Below are 19680 nucleotides of genomic sequence, written 5' to 3'. Positions count from 1 at the left end.
TGTGTGTCTAGCGACATTCAGGGGACGCCCGCATGACGCTTGAGGCTGAGACCCGCTGAGACCCGCTGAAACCTCACTGGAGAGACAGCCTGTAGGTCACTGTGAACCATCAGCAGGCCGCCAATTTCAGGGACGTGCCCCACCAATAAGGGGCGTTAGCGGGGGCCGTTAGCGGGGACCTTTGGCGGTTGGCGGCAACTTTAGCTCGCGGCCGCCATTTTGGGAGCGGGTGACGGTTGCTGCATCCATCCCATCATCCCATCCGTTGAATCTAAGTTTGTTCTAGAACCAGCAGCCGAGGTTACGTTGGAAATTTGGATGCTGGGCTAATTTAAAGAGTGTTTGGAAATCGGAAAATGGAGGGTTCTCCATCTACTACATCGCTATTTTTATACGACATTTTGAGTGGGTCATGATTCCTACTCCCCCGTGTCATAAATTTGGCGTGTAGATGGCGCTATCGTGACATGCAGCCAACCCCCGGAGAATACAACCACATTACTCTTTAAATCCAGCTCAATATCTTCTTTCGCCGCACTGTGCTATGCAGCCTCGTCCGGCGTCTCAGCCAGCATCGACCCGACATCCTCCGAATTGTCGATGCCTGCATCTCTTCCAACAAAAGCATTCCTTCCACTCCCATACGGCAATTCAATAAGCCCTGCCTTCCTTTTAAATAGCCCCAGCCATTGAACACTATCAGCCCAAGTTGGGTCCCATGCGTTGCCTGGGCCATACATAATCTCGCTGGTCTTCACCCGCAATTGCTCATCCGTCGGAACGCGACCATGGCTGAGCTCGTCCGAAACATAAGCAAGGAGCCTTGTCTCGAATTTTCGATATGAGTTGCCCGCTATTTGAGGCTGTATATTAGATGCGTCGGGTTCTGGCGTGCTTTGTCCTAGCAAGGTAAGCTCGCTCGCGAGGCGATCGACATCTTGGTCGGGCAGCTGAGTGAGATGGCTCACTTGGGATGCTGAGAAGGGCTCGAGCGAGGTCTGCTCGAGGCCGATAATGAATGCCGGCATATCGTTCTCGACAATATCGTCAATGTGTTCATCGAAGCCTCGGTCCCCCTTCCAGTCCTTCATGCTTGCACCCTTCTTGAAGTGGCCTGCAATATGCTTCTGTCTTTCTGCCCAGCTTGTCATGCGTGTATCGCAGAATCCGCAACGAGAATTGATCATCTCGATGGAGGAGAACCAGGACTTCATATTATCATTGAACAAGCTTCCTTTATGGACAATCCGTAAATGCTGGTGCAAATGGTCTTTGCGGCTGAAAATTCGCTCTTGAGTTGGCCTGGCCGTGCATGCAGAGTAGTTGTGTGTTGAAGGGTGATCTGGTGCCGGTTCGAGCTGGCCACAAAACACACAACAGATTACTCCATCCGATTGTTGCAAAAATGGGCCAGACTTGGCACACCTACACGTGAGTCAGTAAAGAATAACGGCGAACTAATTGTAAAGAGTTGGGACGCTGCCTTGTATGGTGACGCAGAACTGTCAACTTTCTGTACGGGGAACCACTTACTGCCATTGCTCGAGACTTAGATGCAGAGTAGTCTCATGCCGCTGCCAGTCGTACTTTGTTTTAAAAGTGTCGGTGCAAAACGTGCATTGGTATCTTCTTATACCCAACTGCCGGTTAGGGCTGGGTCTCGAAGCCACCGGCTTCCTTCGCCTCCGCTTGCGAAAGGTCTTCGAAGCAGAAGATGCGAGGGACTCGACAGATCCTATTGAGGAATCGGATTGTGCAGTGTACGACGTGCTCAGTCCCATATAAGAGTCACCAAAGACGAAATCCTCCACGGGACCGGATTCGGATCTTTGCCCAGATCCAGACGCATCAAATGGGCTCGTTTCCACAAGGGGGGAGTACAGAGGCTCCGGGAATTCTATGTACTGTTCGAAAGTCTGACTGGATACTGTAAGCACAACTCATTGGGAGGTAGGCGTAGTCGACCAACCTTTGGGATGATCCCAGGTCCATCCAATTGGTAACCGAAGGCAATTCATCGCAAACGGGTGATTCGACAGATTGCTGCCTTATCCGGTCGCCATGCATGTGTAGAAGATGACCCAGGTCTTGGTCGACTGCCACCGAAGTGTCATTCGCAAGGACGCCTTGGGCCCCGTCATCCTGCTGCGGGGCTAGGATTGAGGGAAATCCACCGTCCAGCCATGCAGGATAATCTTGATCAAATGAGAAAGCGGCTTCAAAGGTAGTCCCTCGGCCGATAGGCAACGTTGGGAACGGCCCGGGAGTTGGGGCACGCGCAACTCCACGCCGAGGTCCCCGTGTTCGTGATGACGGTGGTGGCGTGTCTTGGCTGGTCGGACGGGTCGGCGGCGGCATATTTCCTTTCGAATGCTGCAGAAGCCCGTACTTACTCTGACAGAAAGAAGCCGAGAGTAATCGTTGTATGGAGAGAGTGACTCCCGGATGAAAGGCGTAAATCCATCGGAGTCAGGGTAAAGATGTGGGGTTACGCCCAAGCTAATGCAACTCTTTTTACGCCCAACGAACATTTTGCCAGCGCCAGTTACGCCACTTTTGGTATTTACGCCCTACGTTAGTCCTGTCTCCTGTCCTATGCAAGGTAGGGAATCAGCATTTGACAACGGGAGATAAGCTCTGCGAGTGTCTCGATGCTTCATGTGTCGTATATAAGACCAATATGCAACTAAATTTCGTAAGAATAGTCTAATCCTCAATGCATTCATTTTTATTAGTATTTGTACTTTACCTATACAGCTAACATGCCTGCCATGCCTCAAGCTCCCAGCGAGCTCAACACCTCCCCGAAGCCGCTCGATGCATCCAATCTCAAATTCACCCGCTCCACCGTGTTAACTCCAGTGCCAGAACCGGGATCAGCAGAGCAATGGGCGCAAAATGTCTGCTGCGACCACATGGTAACCTGTCGATGGACCGCCCAAGGGGGTTGGGAAGCACCTGAGCTGAAGCCGTTTGGCGACATGACCATCTCCCCTGCAGCCTCTTGTCTCCACTACGCAACCCAATGCTTTGAGGGCATGAAGGTTTACCGTGGGTTCGATGGAAAGCTGAGACTCTTCAGGCCTGATCGCAATGCCAAGCGCCTGGTAATGAGCTCAAAGCGGGTTTCGCTCCCGGGCTTCGACGATAAGGAGTTGGTGAAACTCATCATGGCACTAATGCGAGTAGATGGACCACGTGAGGATTTCCTTTGCATAATCTAAGGAACGCACTCACAATGTATGCATAGGATGGCTTCCAAAGGACGAGCCCGGAAAGTTCCTATATATTCGCCCAGCGATGATTGGAAACGGTCGGCAAATCGGCGTGCAGATCCCTCAGGAAGCTACTTTGTTTATCATTGCCATCGCCTGGCCTGACTTTTCCTCCGAGTCTCCGCCTGGTGCCTTGCCGAGACCACCTGGCCTCCGTCTTCTAACATCAGAGAACGGAGAAGCCAGAGCCTGGCCCGGAGGCTTTGGTTATGCCAAAGTGGGTGCAAACTACGGGCCGAGTTTCGTGGCTCTCGGAGATTGTCGACAGAGGGGCTACGACCAAATCTTGTGGGTTCTTGGCGACGATTGCCAAGTCACGGAAGCCGGCGCCAGTAACTTTTTTGCCGTTGTTAAGAATACAGAAACGGGCCGACCGGAGCTTCTTACGGCACCCTTAACTGACAAAATCATTCTTGAGGGCGTGACTAGACAGTCTGTCCTTGATCTGGCCCGATCGAGGTTGACCAAGGAGCTAGCGGTTGTGGAGAAGAAGTTCACCATGTACGAACTTGAAAGGGCATGGGACGAGGGTCGGGTCCTGGAGGCATTTGTTTCCGGAACCGCGGTAAGTATGACTGCAACTCCTAGTGAGGAGAAGCTAACATGCTGTAGTTCTTCATCTCTCCTGTTTCTGTTATCCATTTTGGAGGTCGAGATTTAGATATTCCCCTGACCAAAGGCGCAGACCCTACATATGCGACGTTGATGAAAGGCTGGCTAAAGGATATCATGTATGGAGTCGAACCTCACGAGTGGGGTGTCGTTGTTGAGGAAGAGGCTAAATTCTTGCCCCTAAGTGATGCGTTCACGAGGTAGAGGAACTAAAGCTTAGAGAGTAAAAAGAACTAGTATCATAAAACACTAAACTTCCATCTAGAAAAGAAAATGTAGAAAAGATCAATCTATAAGATTGCGAAAAATAACCAGAAGTACCGTAAAGTAAGGGCCATGCCTTGAACTTCCAATGGCCACCTCCGAGTAGCTCATTCATAAATGCATAATGCTAATTAGCGGCAAGCGATTGATGCGCTTCCGTTGGGTACCTTGCCTCACTGTTTGAACTTCCATAATTATCCTATCCCCGCTGTCTTTTCCTCCTGGCGGACTTACTCTGTCTTTTATTCATCTTCTCATCCTTCAATGAACCCTGCACCATGACAGACACACAACCATTAACTTTTGGTACGCCCCTTAAACTCTTTTCCTTTCCTACGTAAATGGGGACCTTATTGCTTTCTTTTCCATTCTACTTCCAGCTTTGTGATTGGAAAATGAAGCACCAGTGAGCATGCGCTGACCCCCATTTCTAGGCATCTTGGGCAAATATTACTCCATCCGACATGCCCTGGGACACTACCGATCAGCGTGTGTAGTATCCAGCTACTCGTTGACCTTGCCTATTGGGAAGCCTCCCGGGGCCTGGCTGCAGAATGCCCTCGAATATAGCCTCCAAGCGACCATCAAGCAACACTCCGGACTATGCTACGCACCCACAGACCAGCAAACAGAGGACTCCGCTCCAGGGTTCAAGCAAGTGGGCAAAATTCACCGCGACGATGTGATGGAGTATATCAAACCCTGGGATGATGCAGGGCCGAAGATTGGAAAAGCAAATTACGATGACATTCTGTGTCGTACACTCGAAACCGCTCACGCAAAACTTTGGCCTTCAAACAAGCCGGCTTAGAGGGCAATCATTCTGCACCATGAGTCGGATCCTAGCGATAAGAATGCATCTGAACCTATCCCATCCTGCTCCAGAGTCGACATTGCTTTCATCGCCCATCATACTATCGCTGATGGGTTAAGTGGCATAGCTTTTCACAACGCAATGATGGAAATTTTCCCAGAAGCTTTCGGGATGGGAGCTCGGTCTATTTGGCCAATGATTTTGGACGAAATACAGTCTCCGCCCACTCCAATGGAAGACTTGATTGACATGCCGAGATCCACGACGAGTGCTCCCAGTCCCGCCAAAGACCCCGTTTGGACTGGTGGAATTGTCTCTTTACCAACCGTCGACGATTTTATATCCAGGATTCAGCTGATAAATATCCCTCCCAAAAACCTCTCTTGGATGATAAAGACCTGCAAACAACACGGGGTGTCCATCAACAGCTACCTCCATGGTCACATCTGCGCATGTTTGTGCAGAGCCATTGGTGGAACTCCTGATTTCCGTGCGGTCACGCCCTTCTCGGTACGTGGACTCACAAAGGCGAGCCCACGGGACATTGTCAATCATATCTCGTACATGTCCACGCATGTTTCTAATGCGAAGATGAAGGGTATTCGGGAGAGCATACCGCACTCCCTAACCGAGCACGAGTGCATCATCAATCTTGCCAGAGACTTCGGCCAAGACATTGCAGCTGAGGTGAAGCGGTTTCCGCGAGACAGCGCCCTTGCGAACCTGTGGCAAATCCAGGACATTCGGTCACATTGCCTGAACCAGGAAGGGAAGAAGAGAGAGTGCACCTACGAGTTATCGAATCTTGGCGCCACCGAGAACCAAGCGTCAGCAGACAGTCCTCTCACTCTTGAACGCCTCATGTTCACGCAGAGCGGCATGGTTGCCGGCCCAGCGATTGGGTTCAACTGTGTTAGTATCCGAGGCGGCCCTCTAACAATGGCTATCACATGGCAGTACGGGATTGTGGACGAGTCGTTGATAAACACTTTGGCACATGGATTGGAAAAGCGCTTGATGCAAGAGCGTCCGCAGACTCCTGCTCCTGTCGAGGAAACGGGAGGAAACAGGCCGGGGAGGTGGCGTTGAATGCTCGGATAATTGGGAGTTCTTTACCGCCCAATTGTAGCTACTTAGTCAAATTTGAGAGCGTCACCGATTATCTTTCTTGTTGTATTTATGAACGATAAGTGAGACAAATACTGCATGTTTAGCTGTGTGCGTTGATAAGCCTATCCAGTTTTCTACAAATGGAAAGAAGATTGACACAGATCTCTAATGATCTAAAATACTAACACAACAACTCGGCTAGACCAATCAGCATTCAAGTTTTTGCGTATACGTTATAGCTTTTCAGCAGTTTTCTACCTCCAGCCGCACCAGCTACAGCGCCCTAACTCTCAAGCTGCTCCAGTATATTAAGCTTCTAGCAGCTATAGTAATTTAATAGAATAAATAAAATAATAAATAAAATAATAAATTTCTTATAGATAATTAGCAGTTAAATCTTAAAATTAAGAGTTTTTAACTGCCTGTTATAATATTAAAGTCTGTATTGCAGGCAGTTACAAGCTAGTACTCTACACTTGTGGTAGTCACCCGAACTCCCAATGTAGTGTTCGGGATACGGGTCTTGGCGCAGTTCAGGGCGTATCTACTACATAAAGGCGTAGTGAGGGCGTGGTGAAAGGCGCGACCAAGGGCGTATTTAAGACGCCACTTTAGCCGTAACGAAGGGCGCGCAGGAGGGCGTAAAAATTGAATGCGGAGGGGGGTGTTGGCGTAGGTAGTTTAGGGCGTATCTATTCCATAAAGGCGTGGTGAGGGCATGGTGAAAGGCGCGGCCAAGGGCGTAAAAATTGAATGCGGAGGCGGGTCAAGGCGAGACACGCCCCTAATGCGTAATCTATTTAGCGGATCTAGATAGCAAGTCTTGTCTTGAGAGGACAAGCGAGCAAAGCATCAATAACGAAGCACCAGTATGGCCTCTACAAGCGAGATAGAATGGATCATCCTCATCCCGGATGTCGAAGGGACATTGGAGAAGAGAATGAGTGTCAGAGAGTATGTGGATCCCTCTGAACTCCGGCACCGCATCGCTGGCTGTCGGTGGATAACGAACCAGTTAGGCTTCATATGACGGAGATGACCAAACATATCGACTCCGGTCTCTTTCAGATGGGCGGTGCAACTCTACACAACCCACCGAAGGACGAGAAGCTCGACATTCACGGCAGTGCCATCGTTGCCCGCGCTGCTTCTGCTGAAACGGTTATAGAAGTGTTGAAGCAAGACATCTACTATCGCTCCGGGGTCTGGGATTTTGGCAAGATGCAGATGTATCCGGTCAGTATTTCTTTCTATAATCTGACCATAGTACGGCGTTTAACGGAGGCACAGTTTACATGCGTATATCGCAAGCCGATTTAGTGCCGAGGCATGCCGGCCCGCTCCTACTGTGGGTCCCGGAGGCGGAGCCTTTGTAAGCCGGAGGTTGTTCTGGGCGAGAGGTATTAAAGGGCCCACCAGACGCTCTCTAGTTAGTTCATACACTGTAACTCGCGAGGTAGTTGAGATCCAGCCTACGATAATTCCACACCACACACTTGGCGTATCCCAAATGGCTTCAGAGACTCCCACGGCTGTCGTGCAGCGGGGTAACGACTTGGTGATCGAAGAGATTGAACTGCCCGCATTGAAAGAGCATCAAGTTTGTGTCAAGGTTGAGTGCGCAGCGTTCAACCCGACAGATAGTTCGTTTTGCCAAATCTCAATTGTGCATTCTACTAAGTTTTTATAGGGCTTGCTTTTGATCTGAATGCATTCGGCGATGGAGCTGTCCTAGGTTGCGATTTCACCGGCGTTGTGATCCGCACGCATCCTAGTGTCACGAAGTTGGTGCCTGGTGACAGAATTGCCGCTTTGGTCTGGGGCGGTATGACGTCTAACGAGAGTTCCATATAGCCTACAATTTGCTAACATTTCTCGTTTGGTAGGAGAGATCAAGGGGTTAGGGGCGTACTCGTGAGTAACATTACAAAGCACAAAATATATCCTAACAGCTGCAGTACATATTCCATTGCAGATGAGCGCATCTCATACAAAGTCCCAGCCTCAATCAACAACGACCAAGCTACCGCTATCCCACTGGCGGCCAATACTGCCTGGCTTGCTTTGTTTTCTTCCGATTGTTTGGCAATTACCCAGGACCCTTCGGTCCCGACGCCTCATCTCCTCATTTGGGGTGCAAGTTGTATGATAGCTACCTAATTCCCAAGCTCATCCAAAGTGCTAACGATGATGGAAAGCTGCCGTTGGATATTATGCTATTCAGATCGCTCGGCTCCACGGAATTGTCGTTTCAACCACTTGTAGCCCGCAGAACTTTGAACAGGCAAAGGAAGCTGGCGCTACCCACGTCTTCGACTATCATGACGACGACGTTGTCTCCAAGCTTCAGGCCGCCCTACCTCAGATAACCCACATTTTCGATACCATAGGCAATCCTACCTCATCAGCGACTGCAGCTCGAGTAATTGGGACTCGCCCGGGAGCCTTGTGCACTGTCCGACCCAACAAAGGTCATACAGAAGATGTTCCACAAAACATCAAAGTGACGGACGTCTTTGTGTTCTCAGCATTTCCTACGCCGCACACATACCGTGGCTTGAAACATTGGCCCGTAAGTTTTGGAGATTTTTCCGTTGATCATGGTTTCTGGGTCTATTGCTTGTTCCTTGCTAACTCTTGCTGCTTCAAGCCCCACATGGAGAACTATCAGCTCAGCGCAGCGCTGTATGATAGACTGCCTACGCTGATCGGTGATGGGTCTTTAAAGCCAATCCAGACCACAAACCTTGGAGATCTCAGTCCTATTAGTGTTAGGCGGGCCATGGATATGAACCGGGCTGGACAGGTCTCAGCCCGGAAGCTGTGTTTCCAGGTTGGCAAAGCACTGGCTAAGATAATTTGACTATAACTTTCTCTCAGATATCTTCAAATAAATATATAGCTTGATTGAGTCCACGCAGTGCGTTCCACTTGGTGTTCTAGGTTACCGCAAATTGGGAAGGCTCTCGAGGCGTTTGATGATTGTCCTGAGAGGGAATTGGACAAATTTAATTTGTAAGATATCATTCGACGCCGGGATGTCACGTCAAGCCATCAGCGTCGAACGTGGGATTGATGGTGTGTGACTGGGGTGCCCACAGGCTGCTGTAGCTGCCATCTTGCTGCACTGGGCCACACTGTGTGGCAAGATATACCCAGCTCATTAATCATCGCTTTTAAGGCCGTTTGCCAGAAAAATACATCATTCATTTGGCCAAAATCAAGATACTGCAGAAACGACACTCTTCCCTTCGTGAAAGTGTCTTGGAGGGCGGTAATCTGTGGCTTCTCGCTTTCACACTAGTTCCTTCATCGTCAATACAGTGGGTGTGCAAAAGATCCGACAATATGCCTAATTTACACTAATAAAAGGATTAGCTTTTAAAAAGAAATAAAAGCTTAGGATTTATAAATTATAAATAAAAATAATTAAATAAAATAAAACCATTATTATTAATAAAATTAGAATATTAATAATATTTTTATATACATTGATTTTTTTAAATAAATTAATATGGTAATATAACTACTGCCGTTAGCGATTTTAATGTTGTCGGAACTTTTGCACGTAAACTGTAGGTGCATCGGTCATCGACAGCGCTTAGACAGCGCTATCAATCCTCATGCATACAGCCAGAAGAAGGGACCGGAATTTCATGTCGCATGGCCTATTTGGGCTCGGCCTATTTGGGCTCAGCCTCGTTGGGGCAGCCACAAGAGCAGACCAGGCTGAAGCCTGTTGGTGTATCTAAGACGCGCTGACGCCCAGCTAATGCCTGACCTCCTCATCCCATCATCAACCTCCCGCCATTCAGCGACTCGACATATACAACCGTCATCAGTCGCCGGAAGGCATCGAAACCATGCGACAAAGTACTCATCGAATAAACACCGAAGAGTCCGGGCAATCTTCATCGAGCGCCACAGTGGCCCTGGGGCTCGAGGAGTGGCACAATGGCGACGATCCAGATGTCGAGTAAGTCGCGCACAGGAGCAACAGTCTCTCGGGAATATATTCGACATTCCCTATCATATCAAGGCTAACATAAGATCTGAAACAGCATCATATTCATCCACGGCCTCATGGGCCATCGAGAAAAGACCTGGAGAGGCACCGACGATGACGGACGAAAGCTCGAACCATGGCCCAAAGCCCTCCTCCCATCGAAGATACCGAATTCACGCATATTCACATTCGGCTACGATGCGCACGTATTCAACTTGAACGACCAGGGAAAGGTTTCCGTCAAGGCGATTAGAGACCATGCAAAGGAGCTGGTAGCTTCGGTCGAACACGAGCGCACTCAAACCAACACCGCCGGACGTCCGATGATATTTGTGTGTCATAGTCTCGGGGGTCTTGTTTGTAAAGATGTAAGAAAAAGGATCGGCATGCGGTCTTGAACAAAGATGGGTATGTGGATCGAAGTTAATAGCAGTAGGCAATCCTTTTCTCCGCTCAACGCCGCGATAGAGAAGATCTCATGGATTTCTCTCAACATACCGCCGGCATCATCTTCATGGGGACTCCCCATCGGGGGTCAGCCATTGCCGATTACGCGACTCGATTTTCCAGCCTTGTTGGCAGCTTCAAGCAAACCAATCCCAAGCTGCTTCAGGTTTTACAGAGAGAGTCGGATACTCTACACCGAATCCACGACGACTTTTATGACCTCGTCAACGGAAGACGCAATTCAATTGACCAACACAAGATTTCGGTGATTTGTTTCTGGGAGGAACTACCATCCCCGAATGCCGGGTTGATTGTGCCGAAGGAGTCCGCAGTCCTACCTGGATTTGCCGACAGAGGAATACATGCCAACCACAAGAACATGGCAAAGTTCATCTCTGAATCTGACCCAGGATATCAGGCTTTCGTACAAGAACTAAATGCCATAATTTCCAAAGTCACACAATGGACTACAGTCCCACGAGGCATCACTTCACGAGTCCAGCATGGCCAAACATCACCAATTCTTCCCACACATACCAGCACCACAGCTTCAAATGGCCCGTGGTTTCTTCTGCCTTATTCAAGAAACGAGTTCTTTGTCGGTCGCTCATCCACCTTGCAACAACTCAACTCTTGGCTTGGGTCTCCATTGGAGAATCGTCACCGTGGCATCCATAAACGAGCCGCTTTGCATGGGCTTGGAGGCGTAGGGTCTGTAGGCCATCGAGTCCTTAACTCGGAGCACTGCTAATGCTGGCATAGTAAAACCCAAGTTGTCATCGAATGGGCATACGAGATGCGTCAGAGAGATGATGGCCTGTCCATATTCTGGGTTCATGCGAGCACGACCGAACGTTTTATCGAAGCCTACACATCGATCGCCCGGACCTGCCAAATACCCGGTGCTTCAGCTGGTGGCTCAGATCTCTTGAAAAAGGTGAAAGAGTGGCTGGGGAGTAGTCATCAACAACATCCATGGCTCATGATAGTGGACAACGCCGACGACATCGAGGTATTCCTCGAGCGGAGCGGAGACGCCGGGTACAGGGCGAAAATGCACAAGTATCTTCCCAGTTCGCCAAATGGATCGGTCCTATTCACCAGTCGATCCAAGCACGCAGCAGTAGATTTGACTGAGGGTCGAACCCTGATTACCATCACGGAACCGAGCCCTGAGGAATGCATTGACCTTATCCGCGGCCGTTTACCAGCTTCTACCCACACGGTCAAAGACATCAGTTCATTGGCGAAGGAGCTTGGGTACTTGCCATTAGCCTTGTCCCAGGCCATATCATATTTACAAAGGAATTCGCTGTCGGTGCCTCAGTATCTCGATATGCTAAGAGAAGGCAGCGGTGATGGCTTAAGGGATATGCTCCAGGACGAATTCACCGAGGCTGGTCGTGACAATGCATCCGAAAACCAGGTTCCCAACGCCGTTGCCAGAACTTGGCTCGCTTCCTTTCGCACCATTGAGCGAGAGAATAGCTTTGCTATCGAGTTGTTGTACCTTTGCGGGTCCTTCGACCGACAAGAGATTCCACGTTCCTTCTTCACCAGATACAGGACGCACTATGACAGATACAATTCAGATCTATCATATAAAAGAGATGATGATAATGACTTCGAAGAACACAATGTCTACCCCTATGATAACGTCCGCCAGATACGACGAAGAGAGAGGATTAAAGGTCTTGTACAGCGCTTGTGGAGAGGGAAACCAACGGAGAAAGGCAAAGCGCCGATCCCAGAGACTCCCAGGATACCGATACAACCCAGGCGCCAGCTACGCACCCCGACTGTTCAGGACCTAAGTGACTCACTGTCACTACTCATGGGATACTCTTTCTTAACATCAAGTCAACACGATAGGGTTGAAGATACCACGTTCACGTTGCATCGGCTAGTGCACCTAGCGCTGCAGTGGGAGATGAAGAGAAGTGAACAAATAGCAAATTACACATCACTTGCGATGTTCGTCATCAGTAACGAGCTCCCTAGATACTCCGCAGAGAGCCTTCCTTGGATCCGCAGGTTGATACCCCATATCAATGCAACGCTAGATCATGCGAAAACGCTCGTCGATGTGGATTGGTATTGGCCAGCCGTCGCGAAAGCATCGCTTCTGGCTGATATGGGTTGGTTTCTTGTCCACCAAAATACGGGGCTTAATGGAACACAGTGGATGTGGCCTGAAGCCATCAGACTGCTCGAGGAAACGGTTGGGCCAGCGCATACCAGGACTCTTGGGACAAAACGCGAATTTGGTTATCTCCTCCAGGCATATGGCCACTACGAAGAAGCAGTTGAGATTTTGGAAGCCATGGTATACTCAGATGATGAGGACATTAATTGTCCCCAGTTTGTAGCGACATCCTTGTCGCAGGCTTATATAGGACTCGGTCGTATTGATGAGGCCACTGGAATTCTCGACAGGGCAATCAACCGGTCCGCCAAACACGTGGAAGAAATGCTTGAAGACGCAGCGGGGAATCTCGATTTCTATTGCTATTACGAAATCATTTCGGAGCGTGGTGCCTCGATAGCATTGCGGGGCCAGCTGGAAGACGCCCTGGCCGTACTAAGGTGGCTGTTCCATAAGATCTGGCACGCCTCAATGAACGCCGCTTTTCTTCCTCTCGAGCGAGCCATCGAGGTTCTAGCAGCCGCTGGCAGCCATGAAAGCGAGAATGAGGCATTGGCTTTGCATAGAGTCTTGGTCCAGCTGTCGACCCAAGCATACGGACATGACTCAAGCACTCGCAATGCAAAGAAGCGACAAAGAGAACTTAGAGTCTACAAATCCCAAGGTAAGCCGATTCATCAGATAAACCCATATGCGTCGGCAATGGTAAAAGCAGTGGAGGAGAGGGCCCACAGACTGAGCACAGCTCGAGCTAGAGGACAAAGTATGGATAATAGGTCTGGCAAAATCGAGGTTTGCGATGAGGAGCCGCCAGCAAGTACTTCCCCACTCATCATGGGAATTATAAACGAGTACAGGCAAGGCCAAAAGGACATTGATAATTTACCCGAGGATGACTGGAGAAAGAGTTGGGCCTGGACTCACTTTGAGCCTTATCGCTCAGCATGGTTGGCGTACCAGTCGAGTGGTGATCATGATTCTGAAGAGGAGACATCTAGGACTGGCTCAGTTGCTGAAGATTCCGAAGAAGAGACATACAGGGCTAGCATAGACGAACAAGCGCAGAGTAGGACGAAGAGAGGAGAATAGCAAAGGGAAGAGTAATTTTGAGGAGTATTGCTATTCGCACCCGTTCAAAATGCTGATCGCACACAAGTACACAATTTTACACCTAATCTTAGTGTAAGGGAATGCCCAGACTGTACACCCGCCTCAAGGTGTCTTGTTCTGAAGAATATCCAGTTTCTGCCCTAAAATAAATTAAAAAATAAAATTTAAACAGCAGACCTTAGAGAACAAATACTAAGAATAAAGCTTATTTAATTTATTAGGTTTACTTACGAATAGGTATTATATTATTGAGACTTGCTGGTAAAATTGTTGATGTCCTTGAGTGTGCGAGTAGCATTTTGAGTGTGTGCGAATTGCAATGCTCATTTTGAGACAGAACCAGTTTCCATCTACAACGCTTTGCGGCTTAACCTATTTGCTCGACCTAAGGTTCGTAGAATTCCGGTCGAAAAATTCACTAGAACTAATAGTCATCACAAAATAAGACTGGGTTTGTAGAAGTTCATTTGATTCATGCACCAGGCAAGCCATCTATCTAGTTCTTTCCAGAGTCTTCCTTCAGAGATACAATCCGGTTCAGCACAATCTTGTCGTCTGTGCTATCAGAGTCCATAGCCTGTATTCTTGTTAGTTGTTTTCAGTCTCAAAGAGTGACGAGAGTACTCACGAAATAGGCAACACGCATGGCCTGGAATCGGACAGTCTCAGGGCCGCTGTCGCCGCCGTCCTCGCCTGCGGTGACCGGCCAAGGGGCCTTCTTGCGCACCTCGTTGAAGCCCTCTTCAATCAGAGCCTCGGTGTAGACAGTCTCGCTGTTGGGGTTGACATCGTTCAAGAATCCACCCTCAGCGGCCATGGGGTCGTCTGACTTGAAGAGTGGGCTCTGGATACGAACCTCCAGCTTGATGGAGTTATCGGGCACCCACTGGATGTATGTCTTGGGCTTCGACTCCTTGTCGAAGACGGCCTTGACACCGGTGACCTGGCCAGTTGTCTCATCCTTGGTGAATGAAGTGGCCTTGATGGGGTGAGGGACGTTAAGAAGACCAACAGTCTTACCAGGGGCCAGGCGGAAGTAGCCCTTGATGTCCTCCTCGCGGAAATCGGATCGGTCGATATAGACAGTCTTAGTAAGGCGCACCTTGTGGGTGCCAAACTTAGCGTCCTTGGGGGAGTAGGGGACGTCGAGTTCCTGGGTCTCCTCGATGTCCTCAATGGTGACAGGGAGGGGGTCGAGGACCATCATGAGACGGGGCACGGTGTACTCGAGGTAACGGCGCACGGTCTGCTCGAACCGAACAATCTGGATAATGGTCTTGGCTGTGGTAACACCGAGCTCGTTGATGAAGGCCAGGAGGGCGCCTGGGGGAATACCTCGGCGTCGAATGGCGATAAGAGTGTAGAGTCGAGGGTCATCCCAGCCTCGGACTATGCCGCCTTCCACCAGCTTCTTCAGAGCTCGCTTGCTCATGATGGTTCCGCTGACATTTAGTCGGCCTAACGGCAATCCTAGTCAGAATAATCTTGCAAATACAATACCCCTACTCCCATTGTAGAGTTGATCGGTCTCGGCCAGTAATTGGGGTATGAAGTAAATGGATGTCAGAGTATAAATTTACTTACCGAACTCGCGCTGCATAGGCTCGTAGACCTCAAGAGACTTGTTTAGCCACTCGTAGCTTTCCCGGGACAGAATGAACTCGGTAGTGCACAGACTGTGGGTGATGTTCTCGAAGCTGTCGACCAGGCAGTGGGTGAAGTCGTAGGTAGGGAACATCTTCCACTCAGGGGCGCGGACGTGCTGCGTCTTCTTCTTGGGAATTCGGTAGGCGGCAAGATCCCACATCTGGGGGTTGCCGTTCTCGATGTCCTGCTTCATGCGGAGGAACGCCGTCTGGGGCTCGTATTTTCCGTCGTGCATGTCCTGGAACTTCTGCAGGTTGGTCTCGATATCCTGCTCGGCGTGTTTGCAGCGGTAGCGGGGACCCTCCTTGCCGTCCTTGCCTCCGCGCTGGAGCTTAATCTCAGCCTCCTGGCAGTGGCAGACATATGCCTTCTCCTTCTTGATCAACTCCTTGGCCAGGTCGAAGAGCTTCTGGAAGTAGTCGCTCGAGTACGTGATGGCGCTGGGGGTGAATCCTACACAGAGTCAGGACTGCGTTCCCGGTAGTGGAAGCCAACCTGGTGACTCACCCAACCACTTGACAATCTTGATGATCCATTCGAAGTAGATTTCTTCCTCCTCATCGGGGTTGGTATCGTCGAACCTTGTATTCTGTCAGTCGCAATCGATCGTGTGTGTTGGGCGCAGCAACGAACCTAAGAATCTAGTGTCTAGTCAGCTTCCGTCTTCCTCGAGTAGCGAGGACTGGGTAGAGTGCAGCTTACCGTCTGGCCGCCATGGAACCGAGCAAAGCCAAAGTCAATGGCAATAGCCTTGGCGTGTCCCAGGTGAAGATAACCATTGGGCTCGGGGGGGAATCGAGTGACGACGGGCGTCACAGCCCGCTCCTTGTAGACGTCGGAGAGGAAGCCCTGCTTGAACATGGCATCGGGGTCGAGCTGCGTGGGTTCCTGAGCCTTGGGCTTTGGCACCGCAGCCTTGGGGTTCTTCTCTCGCTGCTCGGCGGCCTCCTTGGTGCGAGCCTGGTTCGCGGCCTTCTTGGCGCGCTTCTGGGTGCGCTTCTTGAGCTCGTTCCTGGTGACCATCTCGCCCGTCGCATCGTCAAGGACGAGCTTGACGGTGGCCTCGGTGACCTCTGCGATTGGGTCCGCCATGGCGAAGTCGGGAAAGCGATCGATCGCTACGTTTGAGGTTTGCGTGCTGGTGATGATATCTTGGGGATCGGTGTGTTACCGTGTTGGAGTTTTATGGTGGGGTTATTTTGGGCAGATGTCGGGAGATCGTTGGTGTTTGGTGGGGGAGGGGCTGCGATGTCATACACCGCAAAAGCTCAGACTCTAGTCACCTCGGCGACAGATAACGCCGGTGTAAGCCAAAGATAAGCTCCGACGAGAAGCACCGCCATAAATCGCATTAAAATAGTAGCATACATTTGCGCATTGACAGCTTCCAGGGACGACATTGGCACGTATGACTCAGACCCAGTGGGTGGCGAAGCTGCTCAGGTTTATGGCTGAGCCTGTTGGGCTTGAGGTCAGTCACCTCAAAGAGTCATAAGCAGCAGTCAATCTAACACCAATAATTCCTCCTTGATGGTACATAAATATACGCCCAGAAGTCTTTCCATGAATGATGCGATCTATTCAAATATTTTTGAGCAGTACTCTTAGAATGGCAATGGCCGTCTATTCTCGGGTCGTCGGTCGCAGAACATCACCGACCACGTCATACGACAACACACTTCTCCTAGGATTTCATTAGCGGACGGACCGAAGCCGAAATGAAAGGCGCCCATACAATCACAACTTCTTTCTCAGTTTCCGTACAGTCATGTTGCATACTAACGGGCGGAGGAATATCTAGACTGGTCATTATTCTGGCACGTTGATGTACTTGTTCAGGGTAGTTGGGTTCTGACAGCCTCGACACAGACGATATATCTATTTAAAAGCAACACCCCTCCTCAATCTCATACCGAAACCAATATCTTCCTTCTCGCTTTAACTTACTAACCTCAGGTGAGTTACCTCTAGCTGACCTTGGTAGTAGGCCTGGAGTCACGTGAAGCCATGGCAAGCTCTCTACTCCATCTTTAACAACCCCGCCTCTCCACCACAAAATCCAGTCCACAACTCTCGAAATACCAAGAGAAATAGCGTGCGTGCACGGCACATGGCGAAATTTACGTAACCCCGCTCATTCATAACAATTCAAGAAACCAACAGGAGCTTGGGAAGGACATCAACCGGCTCGATCGCCGATGGAAAGCGACGACGAGCCGAATCATTAAACCGAACCGCGCTCGAGTCATCACGATGAAAATGCCGTATGACCCACACATTTTGTTGGTCTTGCGCCGGGACCGGACTCCGTGCCTTTAAAGAGCACTTCGCCGCGGTCTTGTAGCATTTGACTTAGATTATCATAAAACGATACACTGTTGATTGTGCAGAGGCTGAGTCGCTACCAGTTCCTCCTTGAGTTCAAAATGTCTACCACGACCGCAATTGAACTCCGCGAAACGTCGGCCGCGAGTTCCGTCAGGGGTCCCTACACCTCCGGATCCAGGGCCGAGGAGTCCACCGATGAGATTTTGCAGGCTTCCCGACTTGCCGACTCGACGGTTCCCGATGGCGGCTACGGCTGGGTGGTCGTCGGTGGCGGTGCTGTCCTCCTCTGGTGGGCGGTCGGAACGACGTATGCCTGGGGCGTCATGCAGACGGCGCTGGTTGAGGACGGACTGTCGACCCCCGCCACGCTTTCTTTCATCGGATCGCTCGATGCGGCGTTGATGTCGGCTCTGGCTATTGTGAACTCGAGGTTGATGCGTGCCCTCGGTATGCGATGGACTGCCGTTTTGGGAATCTCGGTCATGGGTGGGAGTGAAATTCTGAGCTCGTTTGCTGTGAAGAACATCGGCGCGCTGTTCTTCACTTCTGGAGTTATGATGGGAACTGGTGTCAGGTGAGTTGACTTCGATTTATTGCCTGCCTACCCGTGCCATTGGCTAACAAGGAAGTAGTCTGGTTTCAGTGGTAAGTCTTGACGATAGAACAAGAAACCTCGTTGAGCGATTGACAAATATTTCACCATAGGTTGTCTTTGCGGTGATTGCTCAATGGTTCAGCACGAAACGTGGACTTGCCAATGGCCTCATGTTTGCCGGTGCGGGCTTCGGAGGAGCGACTATCAGCTTTGCCCTTGATGCTCTGATCCAAAGACTTAACATCGCGTGGGGATACCGCATCCTCGGACTTCTTACACTGGCCACGGGGCTGCCGGCAGCCTGGGTGATCAAGGAGCGAGTTCCGACGCACACGCCAGGATTTATTGAGTGGTACGTGGTCCAACGATTGGAACTCAGAGCAGAGTACTGATTTCCCTAGGCGCCTCTTCAAGTCCTTCACCTTTGTTCTGGTTTTCCTAGCCAGTGCTTTGGGAACTTTCCCCCTCTTCGTCCCGCCATTCTTCCTTCCCATGTACACCAAGTCACTTGGGTTTTCGTCGACAACAGGAGCGGCTCTAGTTGCGGGGTTCAACTTGGCCTCGGCCTTTGGTCGAATTGGCTGTGGCTTTGCCTGTGACAAGTTTGGGTCCTTGAACACGCTGTTCATCTCTTTGATGTTGACGGCCATCAGCATGCTTGTCATCTGGCCTTCGTCAACGACTCTAGGACCGATGATATTTTTTGTATTGATCAATGGCATGTCGAACGGCGGATTCTTCTCAACAATGCCGACAGTCGTGAGCAACGTCTTTGGCAGTGCGAGAGTTGCCATTGCGATGAGCATGATTCTCACCGGCTGGACCGGCGGTTACCTGATGGTGAGTTGAAATCTTTGATATCGGAATTGCTTCCTGCGAATTGGAGCTGATAGTGGTCGTCTTAGGGTGCTCCTATTGCAGGATACCTGCTCGAGGCGTACGGAGGAGCGGATGCTGGTCTGAAGGCATACCGGCCAGCCATGTTCTACGCAGGTTCCTTGGCTTTGGCGTCTGGCGGCATGGTCGCGACGGTGCGATTGCGCAAAAACAGGTCTCCATGGGCCAAGCTTTGAAAAGGACCGGTTTGGTTGGGAGGGATGGGTGGTTCTTCATGGCGACACAGCGAATCTCTAGACGGACTATTTCAACACAAAAACGGGCGCATGTAGAGAGAGCCTCGGCGAGGAGAGTGGGGGTTCATCACTCCAAAAACCAAGGTTAATATAATACGCGTACGACTTCGTAAGAGGTTACGTATATGTTTCGGAAACCCCATGCAGTGTGCAATTTCAATTCGAGGCCGAGATCCGATCCCCTCGCTGTTGT

General features: G+C 50.3%; 7 protein-coding genes across 7 annotated transcripts; 5 read left to right on the top strand and 2 right to left on the bottom strand.

Moving 5' to 3' along the window:
• Window positions 1-496: 496 nt before the first annotated feature.
• On the bottom strand, window positions 497-1993 carry BGZ61DRAFT_112525 (uncharacterized protein). Its single transcript, XM_046236946.1, has 3 exons — window positions 1970-1993; window positions 1534-1916; window positions 497-1425 (listed from the first exon to the last, which is right to left on the bottom strand). The coding sequence occupies exons 2-3, from the start codon at window positions 1779-1781 to the stop codon at window positions 543-545; spliced, it is 1131 nt and encodes a 376-aa protein (XP_046098648.1). The 5' UTR covers window positions 1782-1916; window positions 1970-1993; the 3' UTR covers window positions 497-542.
• A 778-nt stretch (window positions 1994-2771) lies between these two features.
• Window positions 2772-4091, top strand: BGZ61DRAFT_497948 (aminotransferase; the record flags this gene model as incomplete). The annotated part of the gene is made up of 3 exons (XM_046251220.1): window positions 2772-3198; window positions 3251-3840; window positions 3888-4091. 3 exons carry the CDS (start codon window positions 2772-2774, stop codon window positions 4089-4091), a joined length of 1221 nt encoding a protein of 406 aa, XP_046098647.1.
• Window positions 4092-5106: 1015 nt separating this feature from the next.
• Window positions 5107-6054, top strand: BGZ61DRAFT_483229 (uncharacterized protein; the record flags this gene model as incomplete). The annotated part of the gene is made up of 1 exon (XM_046249471.1): window positions 5107-6054. The coding sequence occupies one exon, from the start codon at window positions 5107-5109 to the stop codon at window positions 6052-6054; it is 948 nt and encodes a 315-aa protein (XP_046098646.1).
• Window positions 6055-7585: 1531 nt separating this feature from the next.
• On the top strand, window positions 7586-8938 carry BGZ61DRAFT_497947 (chaperonin 10-like protein; the record flags this gene model as incomplete). Its single annotated transcript, XM_046251219.1, has 6 exons — window positions 7586-7718; window positions 7766-7900; window positions 7962-7989; window positions 8034-8218; window positions 8274-8647; window positions 8726-8938. 6 exons carry the CDS (start codon window positions 7586-7588, stop codon window positions 8936-8938), a joined length of 1068 nt encoding a protein of 355 aa, XP_046098645.1.
• Window positions 8939-9938: 1000 nt separating this feature from the next.
• BGZ61DRAFT_483227 (uncharacterized protein) lies at window positions 9939-13763 on the top strand (the record flags this gene model as incomplete). Its single annotated transcript, XM_046249470.1, has 4 exons — window positions 9939-10051; window positions 10137-10449; window positions 10518-11239; window positions 11291-13763. The coding sequence occupies 4 exons, from the start codon at window positions 9939-9941 to the stop codon at window positions 13761-13763; spliced, it is 3621 nt and encodes a 1206-aa protein (XP_046098644.1).
• Window positions 13764-13991: 228 nt separating this feature from the next.
• BGZ61DRAFT_399420 (tRNA synthetases class I, catalytic domain-containing protein) lies at window positions 13992-16799 on the bottom strand. The gene is made up of 6 exons (XM_046243010.1): window positions 16134-16799; window positions 16065-16072; window positions 15939-16012; window positions 15369-15884; window positions 14413-15242; window positions 13992-14361 (listed from the first exon to the last, which is right to left on the bottom strand). The coding sequence occupies exons 1-6, from the start codon at window positions 16521-16523 to the stop codon at window positions 14281-14283; spliced, it is 1899 nt and encodes a 632-aa protein (XP_046098643.1). The 5' UTR covers window positions 16524-16799; the 3' UTR covers window positions 13992-14280.
• A 1058-nt stretch (window positions 16800-17857) lies between these two features.
• Window positions 17858-19427, top strand: BGZ61DRAFT_363554 (major facilitator superfamily domain-containing protein; the record flags this gene model as incomplete). Its single annotated transcript, XM_046241448.1, has 4 exons — window positions 17858-18328; window positions 18465-18706; window positions 18756-19194; window positions 19260-19427. The coding sequence occupies 4 exons, from the start codon at window positions 17858-17860 to the stop codon at window positions 19425-19427; spliced, it is 1320 nt and encodes a 439-aa protein (XP_046098642.1).
• Between the last annotated feature and the right edge of the window lie 253 nt (window positions 19428-19680).

This window comes from Ilyonectria robusta (assembly GCF_021365365.1).
Source record: "Ilyonectria robusta strain PMI_751 chromosome Unknown BGZ61scaffold_24, whole genome shotgun sequence".
In the NCBI taxonomy this organism is placed as follows: Eukaryota; Fungi; Ascomycota; class Sordariomycetes; order Hypocreales; family Nectriaceae; genus Ilyonectria; species Ilyonectria robusta.
Note: the sequence above shows the minus strand (reverse complement) of the source record. Positions and strands in the feature narration are given on the sequence as shown.